Source organism: Berghia stephanieae, chromosome 2 (genome assembly GCF_034508935.2).
Source record: "Berghia stephanieae isolate SIO BIC M18660-M18661 chromosome 2, UCSD_Bste_1.3, whole genome shotgun sequence".
Classification (NCBI taxonomy): domain Eukaryota; kingdom Metazoa; phylum Mollusca; class Gastropoda; order Nudibranchia; family Aeolidiidae; genus Berghia; species Berghia stephanieae.
In genome coordinates, this window is record NC_088361.1 from 46,462,773 (window position 1) to 46,475,878 (window position 13,106).

Genomic DNA, 13,106 nt, shown 5'->3' on the forward strand with positions numbered 1-13,106 from the left:
CAGATCCGAAGGGGTGTGCCATACCACAAGACCACATAGCCATATTATAGTCTTTGAAATCGTGTGTAGCGTGGTGGCTCTTGTCTTGTCATAAATGTTAAACGAAGTTTTGATAACGATCCGAACAAGTGAGTATGAAAGGTGTCAGACCGTAGCCATCGTTTACGTTTAGCCTGACACTGACCAAAAAGTGACGTCAAGAGACAAGTCTTTGGCCACAAAGTAAAAGAAATCATGAGTTGTATTTAATAGTTCAACCAATGAAATAACTTGTTTCCTTGAGTTCTACTAACGACAACTCACCAGAAGCTACACAAACCGAAAAAATGACGTCAAAACTCTAAGTCTTAGAGGGTTCTAGTGTCAGGCTATAAGTTAACGATGGCTAAGGCCAGACAAATCAAGAAAGAAAAATAGAAGAAAAAAAATCATCCCAAAAAATCAGTCGACCTCGACTGAGATCGAACCTCAGACCTTCTGATTACCGGTCAGACGTGCTACTGTACTATTACACCACATAGGCTCCCGATGTTTTACGCGGCCAGTAGTAGGATGGGTGACAGAGATCGTAAATTAATGTTCTTGTCCATAACAATCTATCTGTACACAACCAATACACAGGTCTGATAGCCGAACGCAATTGAGGCCTTGATTTGACGTAGTTGTAACGGACAATAATATGAGCTGATTTGATAGTATTTCTATTACAACATGGATTAACAGACCTGCGTTTAAGTATACGTCGGACAAAATCTATCGGTTCGAAAAACCTTTTATTGTTTTTTATTTCGGCATTTCTTTTTTTTTCCTTTTTGTCAGTTGTAAAATGTATAAATATTGAGAGACCAGTTCTCTGAAAAAAAGAAAAAACGCGTTTGAAATTTTTTGGTCAGAAAATTCGTCCTTCAAATAATGATGTCATGTGTTAAGGTAAAACGCACACAACATCCGCAGTCAGATTGAGCATACCGATACATAAAACAGTGTGACCTTTAACGTTTATAGTCTGATTGATTGTAATTTAGTGAGAACTAATCATCAAAATGGCTGTCTAAAACAACAACAAAAAGCTGAGTGACGTCAACGTCGTTCCTTCTATAAATAGAATGAAGTTGACGTCACTCGGGTCTTTGATATTGTTTTTTTTTTTTTGCCAGACTTAACCGTTCAAGGTTACACATAGATTTGTGTGTTCGTCCGTTATATTTCCGGATGGCAATGTTGTGAGTTTCTTAGCCAAGCGCAAACTATCAATTGATAGAACGAAGATGACGTCACTCAGGTCTTTGTTATTGTTTTTTGCCATCCGCGTTTATGAGTAATGCTCACTTAACTGTATTAACCTGACTATAAACGTTCATGGATGCACACAGTTTTGTGTGTTGGTCTTTTATACTTCCGGATGGCAATGTTATGAGCTTCTTAGCCAAGCGCATACTATCTATAGACATTGTCGAGCTACCGATCAGGATGTGAAACAGATACACGTTGATATCGTCATTCCATTGTGTAGATAAAATCAATCCGTTGTGTACACAACAACAACAAACTAATATCGGTATGCACTCGTGTGTGTCAATATGATTTTGTCATTCGATATTTCTTTTGAATTTCCTACCGGCTGGTTACGATATCAATCTAGTAGTTTATCGCCTGTTTGCTCGTGATAACACATTGCAACACGACTCCAACCCCCCCCCCCCCCCCACCCCCACTCTTCTTTATTTTCAAAACAAAGGTCTTTGAAGACAAACCAATGTAACATTTACAAAATGCCTTAGAGTTTTACGGTATTTGGTATTGTGGTATGACACTCTCTTTCGGATCGGAAGGTCCTGGGTTCGAGCCTCGCTCGGCGCATAGTTGAGTCCTTGATAAAGGCTCTTTAATCACATTCTCTCACCATACTCAGGTGTAAAATGAGTACCTGGCCGTTAACAGCGTTGTCTCTGTCGGAAAAAAATTGTAATATCGCCTAACACGCGTCATGTCTCGTTCTACTACATACTACATGTTGCTGTTGGTCAGGGACCCCCTGTAAAGCGCTTTGAGCACATTAAGTGGATATTGCTCTATATAAAAGCTCAAGTTTTTTTTAATGCCTTACTAGAACTTTATTTCTGATTCCTGAAGCTGTAAAATGTTGGACTGGTCTGGGTCTGGGGCTACGTCATAACACACTAGAGACACTCTACCGTTGGGGGGGGGGGGGGGGGGGGGGGGGGGTTGGTAAGGGTTACGTGCATGTTATTTGCCGGTGTCATAACCGAATATTATGGGCTTGTCTTAACGGGTGAGATCTATTTTCATGTTTTCGTCCAAACCTAGTCATCGTTCACATGATTTGTTGCTGTACAACGATTGGAATATAATTTCTCATTAAATGTAAACACGTTGCTGTGTTCATGACAGTTGTAAACGTGCCCATGTGTCAAGCTGGACATTTGGACCTGTCGTTGGTTTTAGATGTTTCAAGAGTTGTAAATACTTTTCACTATGTCGCTCACTTTGAACACACTTTGCAATGTGACCAATGACCTCGAGCACATGGAATGGTTATATAGATAGAACGAAGATGGCGTCACTCAAGCCTTTGTTATTGTATTTTGCCATCCGCGCTTGTGAGTAATTCTCACTAAACGGTATCAACCACACTATAAAAGTGCATGGTTACACATAGTTTTGTGTGTTGGTCCGTTATACTTCCGGATGGCAATGTTATGAGCTTCTTAGCCAAGCGCATACTGTCTATAGAGAGTATGCACTTGGCTAAGGAGTTCACAACATTGCCATCCGGAAGTATAATGAACCAACACATAAATTTCAGTGTAACCATGATCTTTTATAGTCTGGATAAAACAGTTTAGTGAGAATTACTCATAAACGCGGATGGCAAAAAAAAAAACAACAACGTTCTCTTCATTCTATCTATAGATCATCCCCATTGTCTCATGATGAATATTATTTTGTGTTGGTTTGAAATACGTGATCAATACGATTCAGTAGTCTGATGCCACGCGCCCGGCAACGGCGGCCATCTTGGTTCTAAACAAAGAAAATCATTACTTTTTATTCGTCATGCTGGCTAGAACTTTCCATTCCCTTTTCATATGCCTTGTGATCAGAATGTGTAAAAGTCAAAACATGATCAAATTGATGGGGTTTTTTTCCTCTGGATACGCGTTTAAGCTCGCCGGAGAAATATTTCATACGGCGTCCGCCATTGTTACGATAGTTTAGAGCCAGTGTTACTAAGTTACCATGCGTCATTAGGAAGGAAGTGACGTTATGACTGTTGAAGACTATTCCCATTTTTATCATGTGTAGACGGTACTTTGACTTTTTTGTGACCTGAGAAATTGATCAATAGGCTTCAACAGTCGTGACGTTACTTCCCTCGTAACGACGCATAGTAACTTAGCAACTGGTTCTAAACTATCGGGATAATGGCGGACGCCCTTATGAAATACTTATCCGACGTGCATAAAAGTATATCCAGAGGAGAAAATCGTTATAAATCTAATCATGTTTTGACTTTTATATATTCTGATCACATGACTTGTGAAAAACTTTTAGCCAGCATGAAGAATAAAAAGTACCTATTTTCTTTGTTTAGAACCAAGCTGCTCGTTGCGAGGCGGACGTGACACCAGACTATTGAATCCAATTTACAAATAAAATATCACGGCCTTGATATAGACCGTTAGCGCTTGGCTGAGAAGCTCACAACATTGCCATCAGGAAGTATAACTCACCAACATACAAAACTGTGTGTGACCATGATCGTTTAAAGTCAGGTTAATTAATAAAGTTTTGTGAGAATTACTCATAAACGCCGATGGTAAAAAACAATATTAAAGACCTGAATGACGTCAACTTCATTCTATCTATACTTCCGAATGGCAATGTTGTGAGCTTTTTAGCCATGCGCAGACTAGCTTTTCCGGTATTTTGACTTTTTTTGTGACCTGAGAAAAAGATCAATTTACAAATAAAATATCACGGCCTTGTTATAATGGAAAAACCTTTGTGACGTGATTTAAAAAGGATTTAACGGACATTGTCCAATTATTATAAATCTCATTTTAGAAGGAATAAGCAATTTAACCGACCTTGGTCAATATCAAATTTAAAGAACTATTGTGAAATCTATTCCTCAAATATTTTTTAAAATGAGCTTTTATATAGCGTGATATCCTCTTAACATGTAGGACGTGCCATGACGCCTGCTTGGCGATAATATTACATTTTTTTCGGACACAGACGACGCTGTAAACGGCCAGGTACTCATTTTACACCTGAGTACGGTGAGAGAATATGAGTACCCGAGTGCTATCGATCTGACGGTGAGTGTCATACACTCGAACACATAGCCGTGTTATGTATATTGTGCGGTATGTGGTAAAGAAGAAATGAAATTGACGTCACTCGGATCTTTGTTATTGTTTTTATACAGCCATTTGTATGATTAATTCTCACTTTATTATCATATTCATAACCATTCAAGATCGTGTTGTGTGTTAGTACTTTTATCCGGCTGACGGATGTTGACAGTATTTTAATTATACGTATACCACCAATATGATACATACAGAGCACATAGGGTGCTGTTTAATAAATGATACTATGCGCTTCGTTCAATTACTCACGTCATCCACCAGTCGGATATAACGTACCAACACACCAAACTATGTGTAACCTTAAACGTTTTTAGTCTGATTGAAGCAATAAAGTGAGAACTACCCATAAAAATGGCTTGCTAAAAACAATAACAAAGAGCTGAGTGGCGTCAATTTTGTTCCTTCTATAAAGCCACTAAAACACCCGTGCATATATAAAGAAAAACATTCGATACTTACTGGGTAGCCCATGGTCAATGGCCAGGTCAAGGAAAGACAACTCTCTAGATGCCATTAGCTCCATGGTAAGGATTCGAACTGTAAACCCTTTGTCAGCTCAAAAGACACACGAGTGTAAACAAAAACACTGACGTCCAGTGAATTTATAGTTTTAAATGAAGCGAGAATGGGCACAGTTTGTCATTGAGATTGGTAAAAGGCTATATTATGTTATTGTCGAAATAGTAGTAATAGTAGTAATATTATTAATAATAATAATAATAATAATAATAATAATAATAATAATAATAATAATAATAACAATAATAATGATAATAATAATAATAATAATAATAATAATAATAATAATAATAATAATAATAATAATAATAATAATAATAATAATGAAGACGATGATGATAAAAATAATAATATTAATGATAATAATAATAATGATAATAACAATGATGATGATGATGATGATGATGATGATGATGATGATGATGATGATGAAGATGATGATGATGATGATGATGATGACACACACCCACCCCAGCCCCTCTAGTCCACCATAACCTATGACCAGACAGACACGGCGGGCAAAAAAAAACCCGTTCTCTTAATATATTATATAAATATCCATATGAGTATAGCGAAAGCCAGAATTTAACACAATCTTTAAAAATAACATAATATTCATGTTTTTTTTTCATGTCGTATATACCTAAAACGACCTGCATGCACAGTCACAATAACGTCAAAAATCCACGAATGCCACACTCCTGAGACTGGCGTTTATCAAGACAATGGAGGAATATAGGTATATAGATATATATATATATATATTATAATTAACGTCAAAACCCGTGTCATTTATGACCGCTGTAAATCCAATGTTTATGATAAACCGTCCTACAACATCACTGTTCTCAGTCTAACCTCATACGTCTGCACAATTCCAGATTTGATAACCCAAGACAATTATTAACCAGTAGATTTTTGACCAATCAAAACATGGAATTTGTGACACATCTTCACACGTGCTCGGACAAACATAGTTGGTTATTTATAAACAGTAATATACACATTGTTTTCTGTGTTAGTTCTATTGATCAAGCGGTAGAGCAGTTGGATCTTTACTTAAACACATAACGTCGAAAGTAAAACCTGGGTAGTTTGCTGTGTCTACCAATCACTGCCATTGTTTACATTATGACGATTGTCCGAGAGGCGTGGTTATCTACCTGTCTATTATTATTATCTCGTTTTAACGATGTGCTGACTGACCAGTAGATTTTGTCCAATCAAAACGCATCATTTGTGACACGCCTTCACACGTGCTCGGACAAACATAGTTGGTTGCTGATAAATAATAACATGAATGAAATTTACCTCTCTCTCTCTCTCTCTCTCTCTCTCTCTCTCTCTCTCTCTCTCTCTCTCTCTCTCTCTCTCTCTCTCTCTCTCTGATCATTGATATTGTTTTTTATATCGCCAAATGGATGACAAGTTATCACACGATTTTCTCCATCATACTTAATAAACGTTTCAGTTAACACATAGTTTTCTGTGTTGGTTTTATTGATAAAGCGACAGAACAGTGGGTATTTTACTTATGCACATACCATCGATTGTGAAAACCTGTGTAGTCCATTATGTTAACCAATCACTGCCATTGTTTACATTTTGACGACTGTTCGAGAGGCGTGGTTATCTAAGTGTCTTTTGAAGAAGTGTGTGCGAAACGATGCCTCGACTAAGGAAGACTGATTTTTTGGGATGTATTTTTTTTTATCTTGTATTTTTCTTTCTTGCTTTGTCTGGCACTGTTTCATACACACTTGTTCAGATTTTTATCTCACACCCTAGTTTTTAAAAATAAATTTGTGAGTATATCTATTAGAATAATGAGAGGCTAATAAAGTTATTTCGGTGATCAGATCTACAGTTTGTTTACTTCAGTGAGGATATGGTTTAAAAAAAGTTACTATCTACATCTCTAACTGTAAATTTCACCGCCAAAATAATAATAATAATAATAATAATAATAATAATAATAATAATAATAATAATAATAATAATAATAATAATAATAATAATAATAATAATGATGATGATAATAATAATAATAATAATAATAATAATAATAATAATAATAATAAAAATATAATAATAATAATAATAATATAGATGATGATGATGATGATGATGATGATGATGATGATGATGATGATGATGATGATGATGATGATGATGACGTAGTAGTAGTAGTAGTAGTAGTAGTAGTAGTAGTAGTAGTAGTAGTAGTAGTAGTAGTAGTAGTAGTAGTAGTAGTAGTAGTAGTAGTAGTAATAATAATAATAATAATAATAATAATAATAATAATAATAATAATAATAATAATAATAATAATAATAATATCACAAGTGTTCTTATAAATAGAAAATTAACAGTATAAAAAGAACATCCTGACAATGCAACACATCCACACAGAATAAGAACAAATACAATTTCACCTTCATAACAAAAGACTTCTTAAGAACTTCACGTATAGCTTATTACCTGCATAATGCCATATATATAATATATAAGCCCTAAGGACTCATTGACTAATACCCAAAATAATAACATTACGGCTAATTCCAAACATATTGAAGTATGGAAAACAATAGGCCTGAAATCACGGCATTGTTTGGTGACAGGAGTAGCGATCTTTGACAAGGATTTAATGGTCTGCAATGACACTTGAGTGGCTAGGCATGACTTCATCCACGCAAAAAGCCACAGGCGGGGTGTGAAAAGGTGAAAGTGGCATGTTTGGTTGCATATATGTGCGGCTATGTGGTCTTGTAGTATGGATCGGAGAGTCCTGGGTTCGAGCCTCGCTCGGTGCATAGTTGAATCCTTGGAAAAGGCTCTTTACTCACATTATTTCACCGTACTCAGGTGTAAAATGAGTATATGACAGTCAACAGCGTTGTCTAGGTCCGAAATAAATTGTATTAACGTCTAACAGGCGTCATGTCTCATCCTTCATGTTTAGTGTTGCTGTTGATGAGGGACCCCTTGTGAAACGCTTTGAGCACGTTTAGTGGATATTGCGCTAAATGAAAGAAAGCTCAAGTTTCACGCTACAGAAACCGGATAAACTTTATGATGTGAACTACCATTAGAGCCACTTTACTCTTTATTTCTCTTTTTTTTTTCTTTTTTTTTCTTTTCGGGGGAAAGGGGGGGGGGGGGGGGGGGGGGGGGGGAGAGATAGATCAGTTTGATGGATTTTGTTTTTGTTGTTTTGTTTTGTTTGTTTTTTTTTTTTTTGTGGCCTTTTTTATTGTTTGTTTTGTTTTGATTAGACAATTGCTTTCGGATCGGAATATCCTGGGTTCGAGCCTCGCTCGGCGCATAGTTGAGTCATTGGAAGTGACTCTTTACTCACATTCTCTCACCGTACTCAGGTGTAAAATGAGTACCTCGCCTTTATCGGCGTTTTCTCTATCGGAAAAAAAATGTATTATCGCCTTACAGGCGTCATGTTAAGCGTTGCTGTTGGTCAGGGACACCCTGTAAAGCGCATTGAGCACGTTTAGTGGATATTGCTCTGTATAAAAGCTCAACTTTTTGATTTGTGTTTTTCTTATTTGCTTATGTTTTTTTTTCTTTTTTTTTTTTTTTTTTTGGTATTTATTTTATTGGGGGAATATTTCCTGGTCTATTTTGTTTTATTTTGTTTTGTTGTTTTTTTTTTGGTGATTTTAAGGGGAAGCGGGGTATCTTTGTTTTGTTTTGCTTATTTCTGCTCTGGCAAGAAACTTAACCAATGCATTTTTTAACCTTAAGACTGAGAGATACCCAATGGTTGTCGTCATTTTGCCAATTTAGGTTTATCTCCATTTTATACATACGACAATAAACATCGGCATAGGGATATTGACGTTTAAAAAAACAACAACAACAAAACAAAAAAAAAACAAAAAAAACAACAACATTGTACTCACCTATAATATTGGCAGGGAATTCAATACCAGGATGTTTATCTCCTTGCTTGTACGATGAAGTTTGAGTCCAGGGAGATTTTTATAACAATCCAAAAAAATGGCAATATATCTTTCTTACACTTTAAAGCCTGCTCCAAAAATATTCACCAAATTATGTGTCCAACCACCTCAAAAGGATATAATGTCAGAAAGATGTCAAAAAGATATTAACCAGTCAATTTCCGGACTGTGGAAAAACTTGAATTTAAAAATTTGGCCAGAAAACTCGTCCTTCAAATATCGATTGATTAATATGGCCCCATTCTTGGCACACAAAAAAACATCTTAAACTAGTGACTTTTGAAGTCTGACCAAATGAGTATGACAAGGTGCCATCAAAAGCAAGAAAAAATCACAAGAAAAATAAATAGTCCCCAAAAAGTCAGTCTACCTCGACTGGGGATTGAACACGTCTGACCGTAAAATCAGAAGGTTCAATCCATAGTCGAGTTAGACTGATTTTCTTCTATTTTTCTTTCTTGCTTTGTCTGTCAGGGTTTCGTACACACTTGTTCATATCTTTATCTTACACCAGTGCCTGCTCCATAGTTTCTTAATTTGAGACATTCGAAGTCCCCAGTTTGAGAGATTTAGCCAAGATGGGGGGGGGGGGCATTTAAATCGAAATACATTCGTGCCCCATCGTCTCAAAACGGTACAATACAAATATTATTTGAAGGAGGAGTTTTCTGGCCAAAATTTTAAATATGAGTTTTTTTGTTTTCTTTTGTTTTTCAGAAAACGTCAGAATTTCTGTAACGAAATAAAATACGAAAAATAAATATAAGACATGAAATGTAAGCTTCAAATTATTGAACGAAGACAGATAATGTGGACGTTTCGGGTTTCCCCTTTATCAGCAAAACACGGTGAATGAAACACTAATGTCGATCGTCCACGTTTCGGGTTACCTCTTTATCAACAAAGCACGATTGATGAAACACTAATGTCGATCGTCCACATTTCGGGTTTCCTCTTTATCAACAAAACACGATGAATGAAAAACTAATGTCGATCGTCCACGTTTAGGGTTTCCCCTTTATCAACAAAACACGATGAATGAAACACTAAGGTCAATCGCCCTTCGTGTTTCTTTCATTCATCGTGTTCTGTTGATAAAGGGGAAATCCGAAACGTCCACATTATATGTCTTCGTTTAATACATTGAAGCTTTCATTACATTACTTGTTATTTTTCCTTCGAGCTTCAAGCAAGCAGCAAAATTGTCAATATCCCCTAAAGGAACGCGAGGAATACGACAAACGTACACAGCCTTTTGAGAAATGGTCGATCTTCCTATGACGACATTCTGGTGGGGTCTGCCTGCTGTCACTTTGGCACCGGGATAATATTATTATGTTTATCAAAGGGCCAGATGGAGGTAGGAGGAAGATGGGGGGAGGGTGGGGTGAGAAGGGAGGAGAAGTTGGGCGAGAGAGGAAGGGGTGGGGTGGGGGGGGGGAAGAGGGAGAGTGAGGAGGAGAGAGGGATGAAGAGAGAGAGGGGGTAGGTGGTTGGGGGAGAAGGGAGGAGAGGGAAGGGGAAAGCAAGGAGGGGTGACGGGGGGAAAGTTTAGTGAGAGGGAGGAGAAGGATGAAGAGAGAAAGGGTTGGTGGCAAGAAGATGGAGAAACATCGAACTGCTGATTAGCGATAATCGATAAAAGACCGATTCAATAAATACAACCAGGCCAATGTACCAATGCCTAGTAACCTTTCAACCCTTTCCCCTTCAACCTCCTACCCCCCAAAACCACACCCCTCACCCCCACCACCATCCCCAACACTATATCAACCACCGCCATCCATAATAATCTATTTACATTATCCTAATTGGAGTTGTTGAACCCACTGTTCGACTTAAAGCCGAGACTACAATGATAATATTGAAAATCAAGAAATTAAGTAGTGGCCGAGTGGTTAAGGCATTACACTGTGATCCGGAAGGCCCTGGGTTTGATCCCAGCTTCAGGCCTTTTGTTTTGTTTTTACCATGGGCAAGATTATTAACCTCCAATTTTTGCTCACTTGACAACATGGGTGATTCATGTTGAAATCAGACATCTTGTTTGATGGATTATCTATATTCCTTCATGGAATGCCTAGGCGACGGTATCCTATGATGTCGTGGCGGAAGGCATAATTAAGAAATTAAGTGATAGCCGATACAGGAAAACACGAGCTTTGGTTTAACCAGTTAACTGTCGTATTCTGGAAAAACCCATATTTATAAATTTGGCCAGAAAACTCGTCCTTCAAATATCGATCGATTTAATGTCCCTCATCTTGGTAAAAAGCATTCAAACCTAGAACTTCGCGAAGTCGTGATTAAAGTCCCAGGTTTGAGAGTTTTTGCCTAGATGAAGGTATTATAAATCGACGTATACTTGAAGGACGAGTTTTCTGGCCAAATGTTTAAATACGAGTTATTCCAAAGTACAGCAGGTACTGGTTATCATGTGGATTACTGAATAGATAAAGAAATGAACATTTATACGTGCAGTCTGGCACGGCACCATAGAGAACTCCAGCCCACCAATGACAAAACGCACTATCCAATGTTTTGACCAATATGCACTTCGTTGACTGGCTCAGAGGCACAAAAATTCAAGCAATGTTAAGCGTGGTTAGTAGTCGGATGGGTGACGTAGATCGTTGAAAATTCTGGTCCTGACGTTTTGTTCTTAGTACACTCGATTCAGGTGTGAGTGAGTACCTGGCTATAGATAGTAACGGACATTATGATAGCTAGTAAAAAACAACGCTTAACAGGCGACTGGTACTGCATGAAATGGGCAGTTAGTTCCAATTGAACTGCTGTGGAAACAAATTAAGATTATGTGGATAAAGCACATTGAACATGGTCCTGTGGTCTTGTGATCTTACACTCGCTTTCGGATCGGAAGGTCCTGGGTTCGAGCATCGCCCGGCGCATAGTTGAGTCCTTGGAAAAGGCTCTTTACTCACATTCTCTCCCTATACTCAGGTGTAATTGACTACATGGCCGTTAAAAGCGTTGTCTCTGTCGGGAAAATAATGTCATATCGGCTAACAGGCGTCATATTATCTCGTTACGTGTTGCTGTTGATCAGAGACCCTTTGTAAAGCGCTTTGAGCACGTTTAGTGGATATTGCGCTATATAAAAGCTCAAGTTATTATATTTATTCATTTTATATTTAGAAACCCGACAATGCACCGACATAATTCAATCGATCACATTGGGATAGAAAGTGGGGGGAGGGGGGGGGGGGAGGGGGAATAGAATTCCGTCTTCCCCCATCCCATTTGGATGAAAAAAACAAGAAAGTACCAACAGAAATCAATGCCTCAGGTAGGATTCCATTGGGATACGAAATAAAAACAAAAACCCAAATACAAAAAAAAAACCCCAAAAAAAACAAGGAAAGAAAAAACATTTTCTTGAGTCGGACTCCACCGGGGGGAGAAACAAATAAAGAAAAAATAAGAACGCAAAAATGAAATAAAATTCTTTGAGGCGGAATCCATTTTGGTGAGAAACAAAACAAAACAAAACAAAAATAATACCTAGAGCCGATTTCCATAACAATTTTTAAAAAAACAGAGGCAAATACAATTAAAAAACAATTTCTAGACTCTGATCCGGCGTGTATATATTCGTGGGTCTGATATCCGAATGCAATTATGGGCCTGAATAAACGTTGTTGTACCTATTAAACAATATTTTGCGTTGGTTTGAGAGCATCATTTCCATTACAACAAGAAGCCCATAACATATTGGCTTATCAGACCTGCAAATAAGTACACGTCGTTATGATCCTATTGGGATACGAAGCAAAATAAAAGAATTGAATAAAAACCATTAAAAGTAAAACAAAAAAACCCAAAAAAACAACGAATGCTTTATACCTAACCAAAAAAAAAAAATTAATTAAAAACAAGTCAATGCAAGAGAACGCGAGCTGAACATGACCAGCCTTCTCAACCCGGTTTTATGTTGTGTTGAACAATGTAGTAGATAGTTGAACAAAGTAGATAGAACGAAATTGGCGTCACTCAGCTCTTTGTTGTTGTTTTTAAACAGCCATGTTGGTGTTTAGTTCTCACTAAATTCAAACTATCTACCTTAAAGGTTGCATATAGTCATTCTTCTTCTTCTTCTTCTTCTTCTTCTTCTTCTTCTTCTTCTTCTTCTTCTTCTTCTTCTTCTTCTTCTCTTCTTCTCCTTCTTCTTCTTCTTCTTCTTCTTCTT

At 37.3% G+C, this 13,106-nt stretch overlaps 1 protein-coding gene across 3 annotated transcripts in view; it reads right to left on the minus strand.

Annotated features, from left to right (window-relative positions):
* Positions 1-10,156, minus strand: part of LOC144965007 (uncharacterized) — a 76,064-nt gene extending 65,908 nt beyond the window's left edge. The window contains exons 1-2 of one of the 3 annotated variants that reach the window (XM_078899856.1): positions 10,061-10,156; positions 8,837-9,062 (exon numbers count right to left, since the gene is read on the minus strand). Coding sequence is in view for 2 of the 3 variants with exons in the window: in XM_078899854.1 (XP_078755980.1) it covers positions 4,860-4,923 (64 nt within the window). In the remaining variant the exon portion in view is untranslated. Of the gene's footprint in view, positions 1-4,859; positions 5,060-7,311; positions 7,330-7,354; positions 7,391-8,836; positions 9,063-10,060 lie in introns of those variants that run through there. The other 2 variants (XM_078899854.1, XM_078899853.1) reach the window with 2 other exon arrangements.
* Between the last annotated feature and the right edge of the window lie 2,950 nt (positions 10,157-13,106).